Source organism: Manis javanica, chromosome 2 (genome assembly GCF_040802235.1).
Source record: "Manis javanica isolate MJ-LG chromosome 2, MJ_LKY, whole genome shotgun sequence".
Classification (NCBI taxonomy): Eukaryota; Metazoa; Chordata; class Mammalia; order Pholidota; family Manidae; genus Manis; species Manis javanica.
This window is the reverse complement of record NC_133157.1, coordinates 65,463,878-65,487,101: the sequence shown is the minus strand read 5'-3', so window position 1 is coordinate 65,487,101 and position 23,224 is coordinate 65,463,878. Positions and strand designations below refer to the sequence as shown.

Sequence of the window (23,224 nt, the reverse complement as noted above, 5' to 3'; positions counted from 1 at the left end):
GTAACGTGCTCTGGCGGCCCAGCCTCTGCCGGCACCTCGGAGTACAGGGTATCACACTACCTCCGGGCACTGTGTGCCTCTCCCTGTTTGCAGCGGCCCTGCAGGTTTGCAGCAGGTGCAAGCTTGCGTGCAGCAGGAGCGCCTAGGCTGGAGTTGGGGGACGGCGGGCGTGGCCGCCTTCCCTCCACCCAGGCAGTCCCGGGAACGTTCTGAAAAGTATCCAAAAGTTCTGCGCTGCGCGCGCGCGCGCGCCAAAAAAAAGCACAACCCCCACCGCTCAGGGCGGTGCGCCACCCGACCTCGCCGCTCGAGCTGCACCGCCGGCTGTAGAGCACACGACTCCTGCGCCCCCTCGCCAGGAGCCTCGCCCTGGAGTTGGCTGCGTGCTTCCTTTGCAGCCATTTCCACACCGGAGAAGAAGGCGGGAGTCCTTGCGCTTCTTGGGGCACCATGCCCAACGACGACACATTTAGGAAGCCCTCGGTACCGTCGGAGGCCCCGCACGTTCCCGGGGCACAGATGCAGAGCAAGGCCGAGGGCTTCGGCAAAACAGCGGGGATGCTGCTGGGGAGCGCCGGCGGCTCAGGCTCCGAGGGCGGCGTCGGCGTCTCGGGTTCCGGGGCGTCGGGCATGGGCGCCACGAGCAAGAAGTCCCCGCGGCTGCCCAAGTGCGCGCGATGCAGAAACCACGGCTACGCGTCGCCGCTCAAGGGCCACAAGCGCTTTTGCATGTGGCGGGACTGCCAGTGTAAGAAGTGCAACCTGATCGCCGAGAGACAGCGCGTGATGGCCGCGCAGGTGAGCGCGGGCGTGCGGGAACCGGGGTTCAGTCCCGAAGTTTTTGGATAAAGTCCACGCGGGGCCAGGGTTCGGGAGGTTGGGGGGCGGCGGTGCTTGCGGACGGCCGCGGGGCGCTCGGGGGGGGGGGCGCCCGGGGCTCACGGCCACGCGCCGACGCCACTCTCGGAGCGCCTGATTCGGCTCATCCCGCCCGCCGCGCCTGGAGGTGCGGGGTTTGCTCGTTCCGGAGGCTCGGGGATTCTTGATCCTCACTCCCGCAAAGTTGTGGGGTTCGTTCTTTCGGGAGTCCGCAGGATCTCAGATCCCGCCTTCAGAGTGGAGATTTGACGGGTTCGCTGGAGTCCCGGGATCCCTGAACCCATCCTCCTGAAGAGTGCAGAGTTCACTTTGTTGTGGGAGGGTCCCCGTAATCTTCGATCCAGCGCTCCTAAGAGAACTAAGGGGTTCGCCCCTTCGGGGGTTCCCGGGATCTTCCGCGCCCCCAGCAAAAAGTTGCGGGGTTTGCCTTTTTGGGGGTCCTCAGGATTTCTGATCTCGCTCTCTGAGCGGAGAGTTGGGGGGTTAGAGTTCCCCGAGGGCCCCAGACTCCGCCCCTGAGCGAAGAGTTGCGCTTAAATTAGGGAGGGTGCGGGCGCGGACTGCTCCTGAGCGCTGAACCGAGACCCCGCCGGGGGGCGTCTCTTCTGGCTCATCCGGGGATCGTGTCGGGAGGCTTTGCGTTCTGGAAAGGTTTCTAATGGAAGCCGACGTGGCGTGGTCCTCGCCGTGCCCTTGGCGCACTTTTCGTTTTCGTTCCCAGCAGGTCCAGGCCGAGCGTCTCAGCCATTTTGAGCGCATCGGAAATTTTATTAGCATTTTAAACTTTGCTTCACTACCGAAGTTATTCGAGTACAAATTACTCTGAGTATGTTTTAAAGCCTACTTAAGGAATTGAAAAAATAAAAAAACATGCGCAGCGGAGAAAATGCAGGGATTATTTTTGTCGTTCATTTTTTTTAAGCGTTATAAACAGGACAGTAATTTAACATCTTAACGGAAATAGTTAACGTCGTTAGTACACGTAAAGAATTTTGGGAAGACAATAATATACATTTTTTCCAGCTAAAAGTTCTTTCGTCCTCTAAAGACAGGTTATTTAAAATGAAAAGATACCAAATTAATGTTTACTAACGAAGTGCGACTTTTGATGAGGAATGTGTAAATGTCCATTGAAAGTGGTTTAGATGAGGGCGTTGAACATGCACAAATACTTTAAGATTATACTTCTGATATACTGCCCATTTTTAAAAAATGTTTTAAGCTAGATACCTTTTGCCTTCACAGATTTCGAGTACAGTCATGAAAATTGAAAGTAGAGGTTCTTTTCCCCTTAGTTTCTTAATAGATTTTTAGCCTAATCTATAAAGTATGAGAAAAATACAGGGATGTAGCATTAACGTGCATCACAGTGAGCTTACTGAAAAAAGAAACTGGTGGGCATTTAATTGCATTTGTAGGCAGAAAATATTCTGAACTTCGAGTTGTTGGCTTAAATATTTAGTGTGGAGAGTTTGCTTGGGATGGGGGGAGGTTTTCCTTAAAATGTAGTAAAACATTTATCCAAGTGGGACTGTTAACTTTGAATAAGCTTTATTAGTAGGGGAACTGACTTCGAGAAAGGCTGTTTGCTGTGTTAAAAACAAAAGCAACTCAGGATTTCTTTTATAATATGATACTTCAGTATTTTTCACACCAGAAGGCTTGTGCTGTGCTAGGTGAGATAATTTAAGATCCATGTAATGGCCTTTTTGTAGTTTTTCTAAAATAGTTTGAAATTGATCTTAAATGTGACTCTAAAATAATTGCATTTTTCATCAATTTGCCAGTTTAAATAACCTTTCTTAAGATTTAAATAACATAACCTTTCCTGTTTAAATAACATTTCTTAAGACTCCTTGAGAGGTCTTTGTAAAAGTGTCTTCTGTTTATGCAGTATATAATAAATGACATGTGCATTTTGTACATACATGGGATTTGGGTAAATCAGGGTATAAGTATGCATTGACATTTTGTGGGTATTTTTTAAAAACTAGTATTTCTGGTCAAATCCTTAACGTTCTGTTTCTAAACTTCTAAATTTGGTTAAGATTCCTCTTGTTAGGGTAAAATTACTTCCAAATTAATCAGCTTTCTAACTTTGGACTATAGTTTTCCTAAAACAAATTAACTGTAGCTGTGTTTTTGATTTATCATTTTGATTTCAACTTTTGGCTTATATTTGGCCCTCTGAGGTACAGGTACTTAACTTTCTCATTTCACTATCACTGATAGTCCATTTCAACAGACTTTTTTGTAACATGTAGTAAGCAAAAACACTTTTCTTTACACCTCTTTTTTTCTATCTTTAACAATGTGATTTAAAAGAAGATAAATTGAAGAGGGATCATGAGGAGTTTCTTAGGTATATCAGGTCCTTTTAAATCCCCACTTCCATCTCTTTCCCTCCTGCCTGGAATGTCACACCTGTCCCCTCCCTGTCTGTCCACTTCCAGCCTCTCCCTTCTTCAGGGACTTCAGCACCACATACCAGCACCTTTCCCCCATTACTTCTCTGCGTGCTCCCTGCACCCGGACAACAGGGCGCTGCAGGTCTTCCTAAGCAGCCCCTGCCTTTCCTGTCTACCTTGATGCCTCCTTGGATGGTGTTCTGAACCCTCATCTTTGCCTGTCCATGTCATCCTCATCCTGTTCTTCAAGGCCCTATTACCACACCAGCTCCGCTGACTGTCACACTTAGAGCCGTCTCGGCCTCAGTGTCTTCTGTAGGGCTGGCGGGTACCTCTCCTGTGGTGGTCACTGCTTTTTGTCTTAAGTTACAGTTGGGTGTTTGCCTGCCCCCTGTTGCTCCTTTTAAACAGGGGGACATCTTGGGATCTGATCTAATCTCAATGTATCTTGCTGGTCACTGTCCTGGTACAGTGGCTTTTTACAAATTTGTAGAATGAGGGAGTGAGTGAACTCATTCTCCTTCCTTATCAGTATCAATGCTCACTACTTCTACCCTTTATTTATGCAACTCCTATGCTTGGGTGCTTAGAGTTTTTCTGGATCCTCTGGAACCAGCCGGATTTCTTGCTATTCTCCATATTCATTTGTTTAATGCACGTGTTGTGAGCACCCACTGGGAGCCAGACACCCTTACTCTGACCCATTTCTCAGCGTTGGCTGCACATCACAGTTGCCTGGGGAGCTTTTAAAAGAAACCAGAGATTCTCAGAACTAACTCCTGGAGCTCAGGAATCATGAGCTGGAGAGGGCTGGGCTTCAGTGCTTTGGGCAAAGCTACGCAAATGCACCAGTGTTTCTGGAGTGCTGGAGAATGACTAGCTGCCCTGTGCTTCCAGGTGGCCCTGAGAAGGCAGCAGGCCCAGGAGGAGGAGCTGGGAATCAGCCATCCCATCCTGCTGCCCAGCACAGCTGAGCTGCTTGTCAAGAGAGAGAACAATAGCAGCACCCAGTGCCTGATGACTGAGAACAACGGCTCCTCACAGGCCCTACCCGCCAGCGCTCCCACCACAGCAGCTTCAGGTTAGCCAGGGGGTGGGGGGCAAGGGGAGCAGGGGTTCATGTGGTGGCTGGCCCTGACGAAGGAGAAGGGCCAGTGGCCCCAAAAAGCAGATTCTCAGGCCTTGTCCTGATCCATGTGTCCTGTTTAGAGAACAGGGTCCTCATAAAGGATTCTCTCCCTGACGGTCTGTGTTTGGCTGCCTCACAGAGTCAATTGGCCATAAATTCTAGAATTGGAAGTTCAACAACTTCCCTTTCCTGTTGGTTATTAGCCAGGCTCAATCTGGACAGAGTCAGAATCACAGAATGTCAGAGGAGTGAGATTCCAGATTTCATCTCAGTCTGCCCCTCCATTTGGGGTCCTTTCAGTGGGTGCTTATAGATCCTTGTGTCCTGAAACTGGAAGTCCATTTCTCTGGCAAGGACTGCAGTCCGTTTTCCGGAAGTGTTTGAAAAGGGTAAATCCCAGTTGTCAGTGTCAGTGGGCACTGGGAAGTGTGAGGTAAGGCACGTCCCATTGGCTTAAACTCTCTCCCATGGGTGTATACTTATTCGTTTTATTCTCAGAAGGAGGTGTTAATCCTACTGACACATGTGAAAACCGAAGTGTAGGATGTTTAAGCGACTGGCTAACTCTACAGAGCTAAAAAAATATCTGTCGTGGTCCCCCTGCATCCAGTGCTCACTGTGCTGACTCCATCAGGTCTCCAAATGACCTCAAGATTCATGATGGATTAGAAGCTGCACTGTCCAATATGTGAGCCCCTAGCCACCTGTGGCTATTTAAATTTAGCTTAATTACTAGAAAAATTAAAACATTCTTCTAAGAGGATAGGCAAATGGCCAATGAACCCATGAAAAATGCTAGACATCACCAATCGTTAGGGAAATGTAAATGAAAACTTCAGTGAAATACCACTGCCCACCCATTAGGAGAGCTACATTGAACAAACAGAAAATAGCAATATTGGCAAGGATGTGGAGGAATTAAAACTTGGTGTGAACTGTTGAGGGGAATGGAAAATCGTACAGCTGCTATGGAAAGCAGTATAGTGGTTTCTCAGAATTTATAAATAGAATTACCATATGATCCAGCAGTCCCACTTCTGGGTGTATCACCTGAAGAATTAAGCAGTGTCTCAAAGATTTGTACACCCATGTTCATAGCAGCATTACTTATAACAGGTAAAACGTGGAAGCAACCCAGGTGTCCAACAACATAAGAATGGATAAGCAAAATGTGCATACATACACACACACACATGGACACATATGTGTGTGTGTGTATAATGGAATATTATTCAGCCTTAAAAAGGAAGGAAATTCTGACACATGCCAGAACATGGATGAGCTTTGAGGACATTTTGCTAAGTGAAAAAAGTCAGTCACAAAAGACTTATCTGTAATTCCACTTATACACTTAGAGTAGTCAAAATCATGGAGACAGGAGGTTGTAATGGTGGTTGTCTGGGGCCAGGTGATGGGGCATGAGATGTTGTTATTTAATGAGCATGAAGTTTGTTTTACAGGATGAAAAGACCTCTGGACATGGTTGATGGTAATGGTTGTTCATCGTTAGGAATATTTAATACCACTAAACTGTGCACTTAAAAATGGTTAAGATGGTAAATTCTGTGTATACTTTGCTACAAAAGAATTTTAAAAACTCAGTGGGTCCGCTGCATTAGCCTCATACCAAGTGCTCACTAGGCACATACAGCCAAGCCCTACCGCATTAGAGAACGTGCCTTTCCATTTCTCACCGAGTCCCATTTGAGGGTGCTGCTCTTGGATGCAGAAGCTCTAACAAATCCACCAAACACAGATCTGTGAAATCCTGTTGGCAAAAAAATACATGTATTACATATTAAATAAATATGCTGAGATTCACAGCATGTCTTCAGGGTCTGCTAAGGCTCCACAAAACATAGCCTTGCAGTGAAGTACCTCTTTTAAGTAAGCTTTTCACTAGTTCCTTAGTTTGTTGTACTTAACCACTGGGCTAAAGTTGCTTAGCTGCCTGCCATTAACTAGCTGTGCAACTTTGAACAAGTCACTTGAGCTCTCTGGGCCTTTTGTTCCCTCTTGTGATAAATGAGGGAGGAGGGCTTTGAGGGTTTTGAAGATTCTGTGAGTCTTGATGATTTATAAAGAAAGAGAAGGTAAGCAGGCACCAAAGAAAGCAGGTGGGAGGTGGATCCAGCATCTCTAAGTGGCAAGTGGGCGTGTCTGTGTCTGTGACCTGTGAATGTGACTGGGGCTAGAGAGTCTGTAGTTGACAAAGGAAGCAGTACTGTTATATGTTTTTGACTTCATTGCTCATTTTATATGTGTATATATATATACATATAAAAAATATATATATATTTAAAGCAATTTCCAAACTCCTTTTCAAAGGAAGGAAGGAGTAGGTCTATCAGAAATATTACAGTCAATCTAAAGCCTAAAGTTAATTACCAAATAGTACTGGGTGAGGATGGGAATGGGGGTGTGTCAGGACTACAAAAGCACATTCAACAAAGGAGTAAAGAAAAAAACTCATTTGATGTTCACAAACATCTTAGGAGGTGGGAATTATTATTCCCATTTATAGGTATGGAAACCAATGATATGGGAACTGCTTCAGAAGAAAGCTGAGTTGAGTTGGGACTCAGTCCAGGCCTGTCCAGTCCCAAAGTCCATGGATTTTCTATTTCACCTGCCTTTAGAAGAGAGGCTGTGAAAACAGTTGCCATGTTTCCTTGGAAAATGGACAGCTGTGATTAGAGGCCATGTGTCTTGGCTATATGCGCCAAATCTTCAGAAGGGATTTAGGGCTAATGGGCAAATAGGAACAGTGTTAGGGGAAAAGTTCCTGCCATTCTCTATGACACAGAAGGCTGCAGCCACTGGTTAAATGTCAATTAAGGGCATTTTGTAGGACACCACAGGTGAACTGGGTCTAGCCTGCTGTCCGGGATTCCAGCTTAGCAGAAGTTAAGTCAGAGTTTGTATGTGTACCCCAAGGTAAGGGAGATTTAAGAAGGATTTCAGGCTAGGTAGAGTTCAGAATGACAGGTTCTCACAGGGTCTTTCAGAGTGCTATAGGAAAAGATACAAATAAAAGCAATGGGAGAGCAGGATGGAAGGTTCAGGGTCAAGGAGAATGTGATCAGATCTCCTTCTTTGCCTCTGGAGCTGATAGACCCTGGAGTCATTTGGGAGTCTTGAACCACACTCAGGGGGATGTGGAAGCCAGCAGCGTGTTGTGCTCAGGTGGAGGTGAGGAGGTATTGTTGTGGAGGTCTACCTGCCAAAGGAAAGTGGGCTCTCCGCTAGCCAGCTCAGCTCTGGGGCAGGGACTCGGATGTGTCGTCTCACTCACAGGAGTTCTGTCAAAGCTCTTGACTTGGGCTTGATAACTTCTGCCCTGGGCTGGGGTGTGAACAAGAGACAAACAAACGCTAGTAGAATTAAAATATGATTAAAAACATAAATAAATATAGAGAGGAAGAAAGAAAGAGGAGGAACCAGAGAAAGGGGAGGAAGGGAGTGAGGGGGAGAGAGAGAACCAGACAGAGACTGAAGAGTGTCCCTCAAGTTTAATGGCGCACATGGGACTGACTTTGTACGTGGCTCGCTGCTAACAAATATATAGCCTAAATTTCCAGAGATTAGGATTTATTTGAAATGACATCTAACTTAACAAATAAATGGTAAACATTTATGGAGTAAAAAAGCATATTCATTGAAAGGTCATTGTTTTCCAGTCCAAACCTGGAGGTCTCTTCTGTTTGTCATTTTAGGGTTACTCTCTGTATGTACACGCTTATGTGTCTGTTTACCTTTTTAATGTATATGTGCATATAATTTTTATATTTAACATAATGGGAATGTATTGTTCCCACTTGTGTGTAATTAGTTTTTTTTTCTCTTTCATTTAAAACCTCTCGGAATTTTGTAATGGCCTGGTATTCCATTCTATAGATGTGGAAGACTAGGATTTGAAATGATTTATGGAGAGATGAGGGGTGGGTGCTACTGAGGAATGGCAAAACCTACCAGCCTGGCTCATGTGGGGACAAGTGGCTGACTTTTTCTTCCTAATAACTAATATTTAATGTCTACAGGGCAGAAGTCTAGTGAAGTTCAGTAGATTTTTATGTCCTTGAAGTTTCTTGGCTGTCTCCATGGCTCTTGAATGTGCCAGAAGTGCGAGTTAGAAATGTCCCAGAATTATTGCTGAGATTATTGGCTGAATTTTGAGGACACTGTGAAGGAAACTGGGTTTATTAAGCCATTTCATTTATTGGAGAACTGACCCCCTGAATAGGATAAAACCTTAGATGAGAGCCTCTACAATCCTTAGTCAGAGGTTGGTTAAGACTGACCAAAAAACACTGACCAATACTTCGTCAGTGGGCATGAAAGGTTTTTGTTATTTTCTTCTATGATTGTGGTATTACTATGGAAGAAATAGCCTTTTGAAGAAATGCCCTGTTCTTTACTCTTTCTGATACTAGCAGGATCAAATTTTATAATCAAATAATTTCTTCTCAGCCATTTTTGGGGCACCCAGAAAGAGAAAGGTGAGCATTTTTGGTTAAGAATGACAATGAATTCGTAGCAACTTCAGCATTATCGCTAGGGATTTACTTAAATTTTATCATAAAATATATATTGCCTTTTATCAGAAATTAGCAACTAACTTTAAGAAAAAAAAATTTGTGTTTTTGCTCTTTGAAATCTGGGCTCTTCTTTGTTTCCTTTAATGTTCAACTTCATGTGCAACCCAGTAGAACTCTTTTTTTATCCAGTGCTTTTGCTAAGGTCTGCATAATTCTTGGCCTCTCCTTTCAGGGCAGAACTGTCAGATGAAGGGTTGCATTGTAGATAATTTGGTTCTGCATATGTGTCCTTTGTAAGTACGGACCTGAATGTTATCTCCCATGGGGCCCTCCCTTCTGGAGTGCCCTGGACTTTCACACGCATTCACGTGCACACTCCCCCACATCACACCACCTCCTACCGTCTCAGCCATCCTGGCAGCTCAGCTTCCTCTGGCCACTTTCACTCACCTTTCCCCTGATGGAAGGGCCATGCAGGTCTGTGTGTGATAATGGTGAGACCGCCCCGCCCTTCTCTTCTCTAGCAATAATTCTGTTTAAGCATGTGCGCTTGCACGTGTGCGCGCGCGCGCACACGGGGTTGGGGGGGAGAGAAAGAGAGAGAGAGGAGGGAGGGAAGAGAGTGCTCATAGGGGAACACATTGTGTGTTTTCTAAGTGCTTCAGTGCTTTGCTAACATGAAATACGGTGGTTTGAAAATGGAGTTAAGACCCCATTGCAGTTTCCACTGTAAGAAATGTGGCTGATGAAAGATACTGAGTTCTTTAAATTAAAAAAAAAAACTTTATGCTTTAGGGTAGTTAGAGATCACAGCAAAATCTAGAGGAAGGTAAGAGACTTCCCACATCTTTCCCTGGCCCCACATCCATGCATAGCCTCCAGCGTTATCAACATCCCCCACCCGAGTGGTACTTCTTTTCCAGCTGATGAACCTTTACCGACGTGTCGCCATCACCAAAGCCTGTAGTTTGCACTAGGGTTTACTTGGGGTGTTGTACATCCTATGGGCTTGGGTAAATTTATGATGATATGTATTTACTATTACAGTATCACTCAGAGTACTTTCACTGCCCTAAAAATCCTCTGTGGGTATTTAAATTTAAAATAGCATTTCAGTTGTTATCTTTCCAGTTTTCCAGTATTCTACAGAAAGAACCAAATGAACAACCAAAACATTCTACCCAAACTGGTTGGAGAGTTTATTTTTAAAGGATTCTGGCCGCTTAGGTGAGATGAGCTCCCTTTAATTTTAGACAGAGCTCTCAATTTCAGGTAGAATAGAAAATGTAGATAGTGGTCTAAAAAGGCATTCAGATAAAATTTTATTTCAGTGTCAGAAATTTCCAGGATGTCTTAACAAAACAAAACTCCTTAACCTGAAGCAACAGTTGGAGGTTTGAATGAGAGAACACACTTCAGAAGAATGGTACTGATCATTTAGATAGCCTGTTGTTTTAAGTAGTTCTCAATCATGCCTATTTATTTCAAGGTCAGTCTTTGCTTACATGTCAAATATGGTAATGAATTGGCCTGATGAGCTCCTCTGCAGACAGTATTTCCATAAAGCTTTTACAACAACAGTGTACACAGGAAGAAGCTGATTGGTCTGTCTCCCTTTAGCTAGAAAGAGATTGCAGAAAACATCTAGAGCCAAAAAGAGGTAAATACAGAGTTTGAAGTCACAAATTAGTTTTGTAGCCGCATATTTAAAAGACATAAAAACATTTGATTACTTTACATTTATATCTCTGTGGTGAAAATGTAATCTTAAGGGCAGGGATTGCATTTTAATCATTCTGTTCATGTGCATAGCACAGTACATGGCTTTGAAGGGATGGTCAGTAAACCTTTGCTGAATGGATGAATAATGATGGTTAAATTTGAAGTTGTGTTTCAGAACACTTGATTAGTGAACACATACCCACCTGCAGATATCAGAGAGTAAAATCATTGATGTCCAATGTGCGTTTTTGTGTTGTCAGAATTTTTTAATGTATCTGAACATTTTAAATGACTAAAAATTCTGAAGTAATTTAACAGCTTAAGGCACAATTCATATACTATCAAATTCATTTATTTAAAGTGTACAGTTCATTATTATTATTATTTTTTAGTGAGTTCACAGAGTTGTGAGGCCATCACCAGAATCTAATTATGGAACTTTTCATCTTCTAGAAAGAAATTCTGTACCCATTATCTACTGCTGATGCCAGTACTATGTGATCACTAATATATTTTCTGTCTCTATAAATTTTCTTATTCTGGACACTTCATATAACTCTGGTATTTCATATAAATGGAATCATGAGGTACATGACCTTTTGTGTCTTCTTTCACTTAGCCTTATGTTAGCAAGATTTATCCCTTGGTAGCATGTATTAATGCTTTTTTGTGCTTTTACTAAGTAATATTCTATTACATGGATGTCATATTTTTTATTCATCAGATGATGGATATTTAGTGCTTATATTTTTGGCTATTATGAGTAATGCTTCTGTAACATTTTGTACCAGTTTTATATGAATATAGGTTTCATTCTGAAGAGTGGAGTTGCTTGTTGTATCACAGGTAACACTACATTTTTTAACCTTTTGAGAAACTGCCAGAATGTTTCCCAGTGAGGCTGTACTATTTTACATCTCCACAAGCAGTGTATGAGGGTTCCAGAAAATTCAAACTTAAGTTCTTTTAAATTGAAAGGTTATGATACCTTCATCCTGGCGCAAACTGCAAATATAAAACCCAGTGAGAATCTTTTTGATGACCAGACATTTAGATTATGGAAGATTCTCAAAGTTTTCATTTTATTATCACTAGAAATATGTTAATATTCAGTCTTAGGAAATTTTTCCTCTTTAACCTCATTATCACATATAATTGGTAGTGAAAGGAACAGTGTTGAAGGAAGAACACCATAGAAGAGCTGACAAGGGGCTTTCTTTGTTGTATTACTAGCCAGAGGAAGTATTGGTTTGTTTCTGAAGGCTTAAAGCAACTTTTTAGATCCTGGGTGACAAGCATTTTTCAGAATGGAGGAGAGGGAATTCTGTTACCCTAGAAACTTGGCAAGAATAATTTTTATTCTTGGTTTTCTAAAAATGGAAGACCACCATCATTTGTGGAGAGCAAAAGAAAAGAGAGATCCTAAGAGTATGTGAAAATGGACGGCTGTCCTCACATTAGCAATGGGATGAGGGTAGTTCATAGACAAAGAATTTCCTGCCATCAGCTGGTTGTAGCACTGGAGAACTTGTCTAGATGGGAATACTAGGTGTTGTGTGATTGTGCCAAAATACACATAACATAGAATTGACCATTTTAACCATTTTTAACTATACAATTCAGTGGCACTAACTACATTTACCTTGTTGTGCAGCCTACACCACCATCCACTAGAACTTTTATCCTCTTTCTGAACTGAAAGCCTGTACCCATTAAATGATACTTCCCCATTTTCTCCTCCTCTTTAACTAACTTTTGACTAAGGACAGCCTCTTATGCCAGCCCTGCTTTCTTCAAAGCTTCTTGGCCTTTGAAATCACCTTGTAGACCCACATGAAATGAGATGATTCCTTTTATCTCTGTCAGCCTCCTCTCCCTTCTCTCTCTTCTTCTCCAAGTTCCTAAGTCTCTGCTTTATTGCTGGCTTTTTTTGTTTTATATGCTGGTCTAATCTGTGCCTCTGGTGTAAAGAGGACTCTGAAATTTCTCAAAGGACCGAGGTTTGTAGGAAAGAGGGCCCAGGGGAATGTCATCTTAACACCTTAAACAGGATACCATAAATTCTGTACCTCTGCCAGGTGGTCTGGCCTCCAAGCCTAGGAGTGCTCTTTGCTGTGCCCAGGAGGTTGGGAAGGGCTGCCTGTTGCCCCCCTGTGCCTCTACCTGCTCTCACTGGTTCTAGGCTTGTCAGGGTTCCATTTCCCATGGTCACAAATAACTGTGTAAGTGCAGGTCAGCAATTCTGTCTCAGCCTGAAGTTGTCTGTCTTTTCAACTTAGCAAAAAATTCAGTATGACCACCTTTTTGATTCCCCTAAGAAAATTCACATAGATAACTGACCCCTATCACTGAACCAAATTCCTTTTCAAACCCAGTTTACCCCTGTTTTCTTATGTCTGTTGGCCGACTTCGCCATCACTAATGTGGTCTTACTGTACAATATCACTCAACATGCTTTTCAGAAAAAATGTGTAAGAAACTCTTAAAGCAGACTGTAAATAACTGGTTTGTTGTCAAAGGAAATACCAATTCAGTATTATAGTAATAGCAGATTTTCTGACGTTTATTGGCCGTTAGAATTATTAGATACTGCTGCAGCTGTCCAGTGTTAGTTCAACCCACTGTATACTAATATACATGACTCCCAGTATTAATTTCAACACTTAGAAAGTTACTCACTGTTTTTGCACCACCCCTTAACTCTGGTCCTGAGGTTTTGGAGTTTATCTAAAATACAGCATGTGCATTAATTCAGGGAAGCAGGTTGCACTCATCGAATACCAATAAATATTTGCTGAACCAAACTGAATCAGTCTTTGCTGGTGAGTCTGCTATCTGAGCAAGATGCCCTCCCTCCCTTCTTCCTTTTCTTCCTTCTGTTTTTGGATTTCACTTTTCATTCATTCAACAAATAGTCATTGTGTGACTGCATTGGTTCGGACCCCTTCCAGACATGGGATATACAGCAGTGCATAAAACATATGTCTTTCACGGATCTTATATATCCTTTGGGGAAGATGATTGATAAACTAGTATACCACTAAATAAATACAGATTTTTCACAAAATGGTAGATGCTATGAAGAAAGACAAAATGATATGATGGCTGTGTGTAAATGGACAGTGGCTGCTTGATAGAGTAGTTAGGGAAAGAGGACCTCTCTAAGGAGATTAAATTAGAGCTAGTCCCAAGTGATAATGAGCCATTGCAATCAAGATTTGGGGAAAGAGCCTTCCAGGCAGAAGGCATGGCAAGGGGAAACCTCACTTAGAATAGGAAGGAGGCCAGTAATGCCGGAGAGCTGCAAGCAGAGACTGATGTCACTGGGGGCTGTATCTCGCAGAGCCTCGTAGGCCAGGGAAAATGTTGGGATTTTATCATGAGCATGAAGGGAAGTCATTGGAATTCTGAGGCAGTGAGTGGTGTGATCTTATTTACTTTCTAAAAAGATCTGCTGCTACTGTGAGTATAGGAGAGATGAGTGAGTCGCAGGGGAAAGCCAAGGCTTTGCAGGTTCCCAGGCAAGACGTGACTAGTGGTAGTGGAGATGAAAAGTTGGGGGACAGGGGGTCTGCTTGGGGGGTCAGTTTCCATGTGGCTTCGGTAGATACTGTCAATGGCACTCCCTCCAGAGAGTGACTGCCACAGCACTGCCAGCACCAGGTGCTCGTGCTTCACTGGCCTGCAAGGTAAACTGCACGCTTGTGTGGTCATTTAAATAGTGGCCCCCCAGATTGGTCCAGACCCCAATCCCTGGGGCCTGTGAGGATGGCAAAAGGGACTTGGCAAATGTGATGAATTCAAGGATCTTGAAGTGGAGAGAGAATCCTGGGTTTTCCAGGTGCGTCCGTTCTAATGGCAGAAATGCTTAGAATTGGAGAGCTTTTCCTCCCTGCCCCCAGAGATGCCACAACAGAAAAAGATGCAGGAGAGTTTCAAAGCAGGAGAGAGGCTTGACCCACTGCCGCTGGCTTGGGGATGGAGAAGGAATACAGTAAGTAGGCTTCTAGAAGCTTGGAGCAGCCCTCTGCTGACCACCAGCAAGGAAACAGGACTTTAGTCCTCCGGCTTCAAGGACCTGAATTCTGCCAGATGCCTAAATGAACAAGGAAACAGAACCATTCTTAGAATTTCCAGAAAGGCGTGCTGTCCTGAGGACACCTTAATTTTGGCTGGGAGGGACTTGTTTCAGATGTCAGGCCCACAGACAAAAGATAATACATTTGTGTTGTTTTAAGGTGCTACATTTGTGGTAGTTTGGTATACAGTGATGGAAAACAGATATAGTTGATATAGTTTATACTCTGTATTTCCTTTGTAGTAAGGTTGAACATCTTTTCATAGGTTTAAGGGTCATTTGTATTTCTTCCTGTGAACTATCTGTATATGTCCTTTGTCCATTTCTATTGAATTCCCCCACCCCCTTATCTAGGAGTTCCTTATTTATTATGAAGATGGGCCCTTTGTGATATGAGTTATAATACCCTCCTCACCCACCAACTTGGTATTTCAAGCCATGAGACTAACTGGCAATGCACAGCAGAGAAGCTAGGAGCCCAGGGACTGAGCCCCATCACTGTGCTCTTCAGAGGTCAAGCTGAGGAGCAGACACCTATGGCTTTTCTATTTCCCTATCAGCAGACCCTTAGCCAAATGGAAATGGCCATGGAATGGCTAACCGTGATGTGTTCTTCCAACTTCTACTCCTCATTTCAGTTTAACCTCCAGGAGATCTAAAGTTAAGCTAATGGCTGCAATGGCTCAACCATGCCATGTCATTACATCCGGTGTGGTGGTCTAGAAGTTTCATCATTACTGTTCGGTGTATAGTAAACTGGTATGGCCATGCTTGGGGAAAGGGATGTGCTGTCTAGTCGCATACTCTGGTTACTGGAGACTAATCTTATTCTTACCAATGCGACGTGAAATTAGAATGTTATTCATTCCATTCTATTTTATATGTTAGTCATCAACTATTTCAAAGTGATTTTACTGCTTGCTTTGGTTGGTGTGGACACGGGTCGTGCTTCCCTCCGGTGACTTGTTATTACTACATGGCTTCCATGGCAAGGCCAGGTTTCCCCGAGAATGGTGTATGGTAGTAGAAGCTTGAGCAAAGGTCTTGAAGACTGAAGACACCTGGAAAAAGAGTTTTGCTGCTACCTTGGTCACTTTTTTTCTAGGGAGGAAGCTCCACCCAGTCATTGAAAGAGCCCAAGATCTAGAGTCCCAGAGCTGGGCCTGGTTTCTTACCTCCTCTCTGATCTTGAGCAGTTTTTTTTTTGCCTGGCTCCTCATCTGTGAAATGATGAGATAATTATGCCTGCCCAGGTTATCCCACAGAATTATTGTGGTGTTCAACTAAGATATTTATGTAAAAATTACTTGTAAACATCAAGTGCAGAAACATGCCATAGAGCTCACATTTCAGTTACTAATATAAGAAGCAGAGCATTCAGCCTGGATATGACCCGCCCTGTAGACAGAAACTAGTGTTCTGCAAAAATGAAGCTACATGGACTGACATATAAGAATTAATGTTCCCGGGTGAGGGTTATGTAACCCATTTCTGTAGCCTCCACCCCCACCCACACCGAGCAGGGAACCTGAGCACTGCGGCTGAATGCTCTCACACCCTAAGCGTCATGAGACCGCATGCTGGAGATGAGGAAGCTGGCCCCTTCTTTCCTTGACCTCACTTTTCTTTTTCACTTATATCAATGTTACTGATGCTTGTCTCTAGTAGTAGCCATCTCTTCTTTCTAAGGGGAGTGGGGAGTGCCGTATAACCACATAAACACTCAGGCCTCTGAGATGAGGAAGTTGCCCTCAGCAAGGAAGGCAGCTCCACCGGCTCCTGCTGCTACAGAAGGCACGCTTTGTAGGAACCCCGGGCGTGCGCGGGGTGTCAGCAACGACCTGTTGTGGCAGGGCAGACACTGCCACATCACCACTTCCCAGAAGAAAGGTGAGAAGGCTGACCTGGGCTCAGTCAATATCGCTGCTGCTCACTGTGAAGTGGGGTCTACCTAGTGATGAGGACAGTATTTTTTAAGCCTTTAGTTGTAGAAGTTTGCATTTTTAAAAACACTCCCAAACCTCTACTGAACATAGACAGTTTTTGGACAGCAAACAGTGTTTGAACGTAAGCAGCGTCAGATTTTTCATTAGAGGCAAAGCAAAGCATCAGCAGAGCGTCAAGGACACTGTCCTAGGGCATTCCTATCAAATGCAGCGTGGGGCGGGAGGGGCGCACGGCAGGAGTGCAACGGGTGGTTCTGTTAGTGCCTGCGAGCTGCCTCTGCGCCTGTCCTGGGCCGGGACACCCAGCCACCCGCGTGAGGAGGGTGCTGTTCACGTGCCTTATCATCTTCTGCCTCCATTTTTATCTGAGGACGGAATTATGAGTTACAGGCGAAAAGGAGTAAGAAGCACATCAAAGAACTTTCTTATGGCTTTTGAGGAGGGGGCCTTGCTGGCTTGGGGTTGGTTAGCTCTGGGTGGGCTGTTTTCATCATGGAGCACCTGGGTTTGTTTTCCTCTAAAAGATGTAGATAAACTAGACAAAATCCAGGGAAAGGACAACAAAAATGATGTATTGCTCGGAGAGACGGAGAATAACAGTCTATAAATATTTGAAAGGTAATATGAAAGTGGGAGAGAGATTATTTACAGCAACGGAGAGGAGTTTGACAGAGAACAAAGGCTTGTATCTAGGAGCCGGGGAAAATTGGGTAGAACTGGAAAAACAAAGCATAGTAAGGGTGATTAAGCAAAGAAATGTAATTCTCACATTTGTTTACATTGCCTGAAGTCAGACGCAGATATAAGTGATGTTTCCTGAACTGAAGATTCACGCACGATTGTGAATAGCATTTTCCTGATTCTTTTTGTGAGGGGGAACAGGGGCCACTGTTTTATATTTTCCCTTCTGAGTGTAGTTTAATTCTCAACTCTTTGGCATTATGTTTTCAGAGGTGGTAATAATTCCAATGCTACTAACTGGTTGGCTGAGCATCTCCTAATGCCAGGTATTGTCTTAGCTGCTTTGTTATTTATATTCTTCTTTAATCTCTACAGAAACTCTGTAAAATAGGAACTAGCTTTCCCATTTCTGAGAAAATCGAGATTCATTGATGTGCTGAAGATCGCATGTGTATTAACTGGTGGGGTTGAGATTCAAACCCAGAACCGTGGCTCACAGCCCATGCTCATGCCTGATACTGGGTTCCGCCACCCTGGTCACAGTAGTAAGTTCGGACCCACTGTGCAGCCAGTTATAAACCAAGTAAATGTTTGTATCCACGTATGGAGGAAGTAACAGAATTCCTGTCCAGAGCTGCCTTTGTTTTTCTTCTCTCGAGATGTATTTTCTCAGCATTAGTAAGTGCTATGTTATTATTACACTACACTTTTTCTTTGTGTAAGTGCAATCTTACCATAAGCTTTTAGTCATCCTTGTAGTTATATGGTGATCTGTACAATCTCAAATGGGAGAGAAGTTTTATAGGGCAGGTATAAGCCTTGACCCCAGATGCTAGTTTTAACAGGGACTCCTTGGCCATCTTCTGTACTTCCCTTGGCTTTCTGGCTCTGATTTTTTATAGTGTCCAGTGTATTCATGAATAGTAAAAAACAAAGTTACAGAGAATTAGCTACTGAGAATAGAGGTGAAGGCTGGGTTTCTGGCTTTTTAATGTGATTGCAGGAAGGTACCAGACCAGTCATCAACAAGCCTGGGTCTAATCTAGACCCCAGCTACAGCTGTATTCCTGTGGACAAGGCACCTTCCTAAACCACCTGCAGCTCCTCTTTCCAGGGAGCAGAGCAGCTTCTTGCTCAGCTGCCGTCAGTTACTGTGGGTTTCTATCCACCTGAAAGAGTTTATGTACACTGTAGAATGTTTCATAAATTAAAGACGATATCAAAGTTAAAAGGTGGCATCATTTATGAAGCAGCTCTTTTTTTTTTGCTATCATTAATGTACAATTACAAAAACAACATTATGGTTACTAGACTCCCCCTATTATCAAGTCCCCACCACATACTCCATTACAGTCACTGTCCATCAGCGTAGTAAGATGCTATAGAATCACTACTTGTCTCCTCTGTGTTATACTGCCTTCCCTGTGTCCCACCAGCTAAATTATGTCTGCTTATCGTAATGCCCCTTTTTCCCCTTATCTCCCCCACTTCCCACCCATCCTCTCCAGTCCCTTTCCCTTTGGTAACTGTTAGTCCATTCTTGGGTTCTGTGAGTCTGTTGCTGTTTTGTTCCTTCAGTTTTTTCTTTGTTCTTATACTCCACAGATGAGTGAAATCATTTGATACTTGTCTTTCTCTGCCTTGCTTATTTCACAGAGTGTAATACCCTCTAGCACCATCCATGTTGTTGCAAATGGTAGGATTTGTTTTCTTCTTATGGCGGAATAATATTCCATTGTGTATATGTACCACATCTTTATCCATTCATCTACTGATGGACACTGAGGTTGCTTCCATTTCTTGGCTATTGTAAATAGTGCTATGGTAAACATAGGGGTGCACATGTCTTTTTTAAACTGGGCTGCATGCTTAGGGTAAATTCCTAGGAGTGGAATTCCTGGGTCAAATGGTATTTCTATTTTTAGTTTTTTGAGGAACCTCCAAACTGCTTTCCACAATGACTGAACTATTTTAATTTACATTTACATTCCCACCAGCAGTGTAGGAGGGCTCCCCTTTCTCCACATCCTTGCCAACATTTGTCGTTTGTCTTTTGGATGGTGGCCATCCTAACTGGTGTGAGGTGATATCTCATTGTGGTTTTAATTTGCATTTCTCTGATGATTAGCGACGTGGAGCATCTTTTCATGTGCCTGTTGGCCATCTGAATTTCTTGGGAGATGTGTCTGTTCACCTCCTCTGCCTATTTTTTAATTGGATTATTTGCTTTTTGTTTGTTGAGGTGCATGAGCTCTTTATATAATTTGGATGTCAACCCTTTATCAGATACGTCATTTATGTATATATTCTTCCATACTGTAGGATGCCTTTTTGTTCTACTGATGGTCTCCTTTGCTGTACAGAAGCCTTTTAGTTTGATGTAGTCCCACTTGTTCATTTTTGCTTTTTTTTCCCTTGCCTGGGGAGATATGTTCATGCAGAAGTTGCTCATGTTTATGTCCAAGAGATTTTTGCCTATGTTTTTTTCCTAAGAGTTTTATGGTTTCATGACTTATATTCAGGTCTTTGATCCATTTTGAGTTTACTATTGTGTATGGGGTTAGACAATAATCCAGTTTCATTCTCTTGCATGTAGCTGTCCAATTTTGCCAACACGAGTTGTTGAAGAGGCTGTCATTTCCTCGTTGTATATCCATGGTTCCTTTATCGTATATTAATTGACCATATATTCTTGGGTTTCTATCTGGGCTCTCTAGTCTGTTCCATTGGTCTATAGGTCTGTTCTTGTGCCAGTACCAAATTGTCTTGATTACTGTGGCTTTGTAGTAGAGCTTGAAGTTAGGGAGCATAATTCCCTCTGCTTTATTCTTCCTTCTCAGGATTGCTTTGGCTATTTGGGGTCTTCTGTGGTTCCATATGAATTTTAGAGCTATTTGGTCTAGTTCATTGAAGAATGCTGTTGGTATTTTGATAGGGATTGCATTGAATCTGTAGATTGCTTTCAGCAGGATGGCTATTTTGACTACTAATTCTTCCTATCCATGAGCATGGGATGTGTTTCCAGTTATTGGTTGATTCTTTAATTTCTCTCATGAGTGTCTTATAGTTTTCAGAGTATAGGTCTTTCACTTCCTTGGTTAGGTTTATTCCTAGGTATTTTATTATTTTTGATGCAATTGTGAATGGAATTGTTTTCCCGATTTCTCTTTCTGCTAGTTTATCGTTAGTGTATAGGAATGCAACAGATTTCTGTGTATTAATTTTGTATCCTGCAACTTTGCTGAATTCAGATATTAGATCTAGTAGTTTTGGAGTGGATTCCTTAGCATTTTTTATGTACAATATTATGTCATCTGCAAACAGGAAGAGTTAGACTTCTTCCTTGCCAATCTGGATGCCTTTTATTTCTTTGTGTTGTCTGATTGCCGTGGCTAGGACCTCCAGTACTATGTTGAATAACAGTTGGGAGAGTTGCATCCTTGTCTTGTTCCTGATCATAAAGGAAAAGCTTTCAGCTTCTTGCTGTTAAGTATGATGTTGGCTGTGCGTTTGTCATATATGGCCTTTATTATGTTGAGGTACTTGCCCTCTATACCTATTTTGTTGAGTTTTTGTCTTGAATGGATGTTGAATTTTGTCGAATGCTTTTTCAGCATCTATGGAGATGATCATGTGGTTTTTGTCCTTCTTTTTGTTGATGTGGTGGATGATGTTGATGGATTTTCGAATGTTGTACCATCCTTGCATCCCTGGGATGAATCCCACTTGATTATGATGGATGATCTTTTTGATGTATTTTTGAATTTGGTTTGCTAATATTTTGTTGAGTATTTTTGCATCTATGTTCATCAGGGATATTGGTCCATAATTTTCTTTTTTGTGTGGTGTCTTTGTCTGGTTTTGGTATTAAAGTGATGCTGGCCTCATAGAATGAGTTTGGGAGTATTCCCTCCTCTCCTACTTTTTGGAAAACTTTAAGGAGAAAGCGTATTAGGTCCTCACTTAATGTTTGATAAAATTCAGCAGTGAAGCCATCTGGTACAGCTGTTTTGTTCTTAGGTAGTTTTTTGATTACCAGTTCAATTTCTTTGCTAGTAATCGGTCTATTCAGCTTTCTGTTTCTTCCTGGGTCAGCCTTGGAAGGTTGTATTTTTCTAGAAGGTTGTACATTTCTTCTAGGTTACCCAGTTTGTTACCATATAACAGCTCTTACTACTTAAAACCTAGGATAGTTGGTCATGGTTGAGACTTTTGAGAAAGTTGAATTATTCAAAGGGGACAGTGTCAGATTTTTATTGGGGATGAAATGGAGAGCATCAAGGGAGCTCCAGGGACACTTCTAATACCACAGCGGTGGCTCTTCCCTTTGCCCATGGTGGTATGAAGTGGAGACCACACTGCATCTCCCAGCCAGAGGGTGATGGCATAGAAACCCAAAATGTGGCTGAAGGCACTGGCATTTTTCACATATACTTTCCACCTTCTGATCCTCTCTGCTCTGCATAGGAAGTATCTTCCCTCGAGTTGTATGCCTTTTTAAAATAGTGTGTTGATTTCTATCCCCATGCTGTTCTCCTCATAGCGGTCTCTAGTGCTCTCCCTAAAGTCATTCCTAGATTACTTGTACTGTAAACTGTATTGATTTTACCTTGGTCATATTTCTCCCAAGGTCTCCTATCTTGGTTACTTGTAAGGCTGCTCCTCCCCTCTCTTTTTCTCTTTGATCTTTTATAATTGGCTTAAACCTCTTCTGTATTTAATCTGCAGTGACTTTGTTTCTCCTTCCTACTTTTGCTTTTTCAGTCCCTGAGAATTTAATAATCTGTTACTTATTATTTTCTTAGTTCTTCCTAAGGTGTCATATATTCTGTCACACTGTTTAATAGTCTCTTCTCCTTGTCTTCACACCAGTTTTATTTTAACTATTAATGCAATTCTATACTCTATGTTTTGGCTTGCAGTAAATAAAGTCCTGCATATTCTGTAGAGTTGGTGGGCTTCCTAGGTTCCAAAGTTACCTGCGTATACATGTATACATACAGTATTGTCACAACAAAATGACCTTCCTGCCTTGGAGATAAACAGTTGGGCACCCAGTTGGTATTGAATGAATGAATTTGAGTTTTTGAGAGCTTTTTCTCCCCAGCCAACCTTTCTGGGGCAAATGGCCATGAGTGCTCACCAGGTATGAAAGAACAGCTCTCTGCCTCCTGTGTGGTTGACTTTGGTGAGTCCTTCTGTGACAGCAGCTGTAATGATCTTTCCAGAGAGCTCAGCTCTTGCAGCTCTGAGATCCTCTCAGCCACCGCTTTGTAGTCTCTTTGCAGAAGGTCAGTCTTGTTGTACTTTTCTGGTCTGTGTCTAGGCTAGGGGTGAGCATAGAGACCCCCCCAGGTGCGTCTCAAGGCTCTGCCTTTTGTCTTCCTTTCCTGGAATTGGGGGGCAGAGACAACTTCACCTGAGAAGTGTGTGTTTGCAGGAGCGTAGGCTTCTCTGTTATTGGTGTTCAGATACCTCACTTAGCTTTGCCTCACTGTTGATTAAAACAAAATCTTTATTCTCTGACTTGGCAATGTAGTATTGTTCCTATGATGGAACAAACCTTGAGAAGCACAGGTGAGGCCTGTGGGGCAGGGGGGTTGCGTAGCCACAGATGACACCAGGTGCAGCCCCGGAATCACCCACTCATTTGCTGCAGATGGGGCTCCTTTTATGCGGGCCTTGGTTTTAGGGTTTCTGTATACTCCCAGTATGCCGCGGGCTGCAGCCCACTGCAGCGATGTTCCCAGGCTCTGTGTTTGTTTTGAGTACTGCCAAACATTCTTGATACTGAAACGAAATTTCTCTGGAAGGGGATTTCTGAAAGTATGTTAGATTTCCAG

General features: G+C 43.0%; 1 protein-coding gene across 1 annotated transcript in view; it reads left to right on the top strand.

The window, feature by feature from the left end:
• The first annotated feature begins 317 nt into the window (after positions 1–317).
• The window catches only part of DMRT1 (doublesex and mab-3 related transcription factor 1), a 92,404-nt gene continuing 69,497 nt past the window's right edge, over positions 318–23,224 (top strand). Inside the window, exons 1-2 of the mRNA XM_017674328.3 lie at positions 318–798; positions 4,185–4,368. Coding sequence (XP_017529817.2) covers positions 451–798; positions 4,185–4,368 — 532 coding nt within the window. The 5' untranslated portion in view covers positions 318–450. The remainder of the gene's footprint in view (positions 799–4,184; positions 4,369–23,224) is intronic.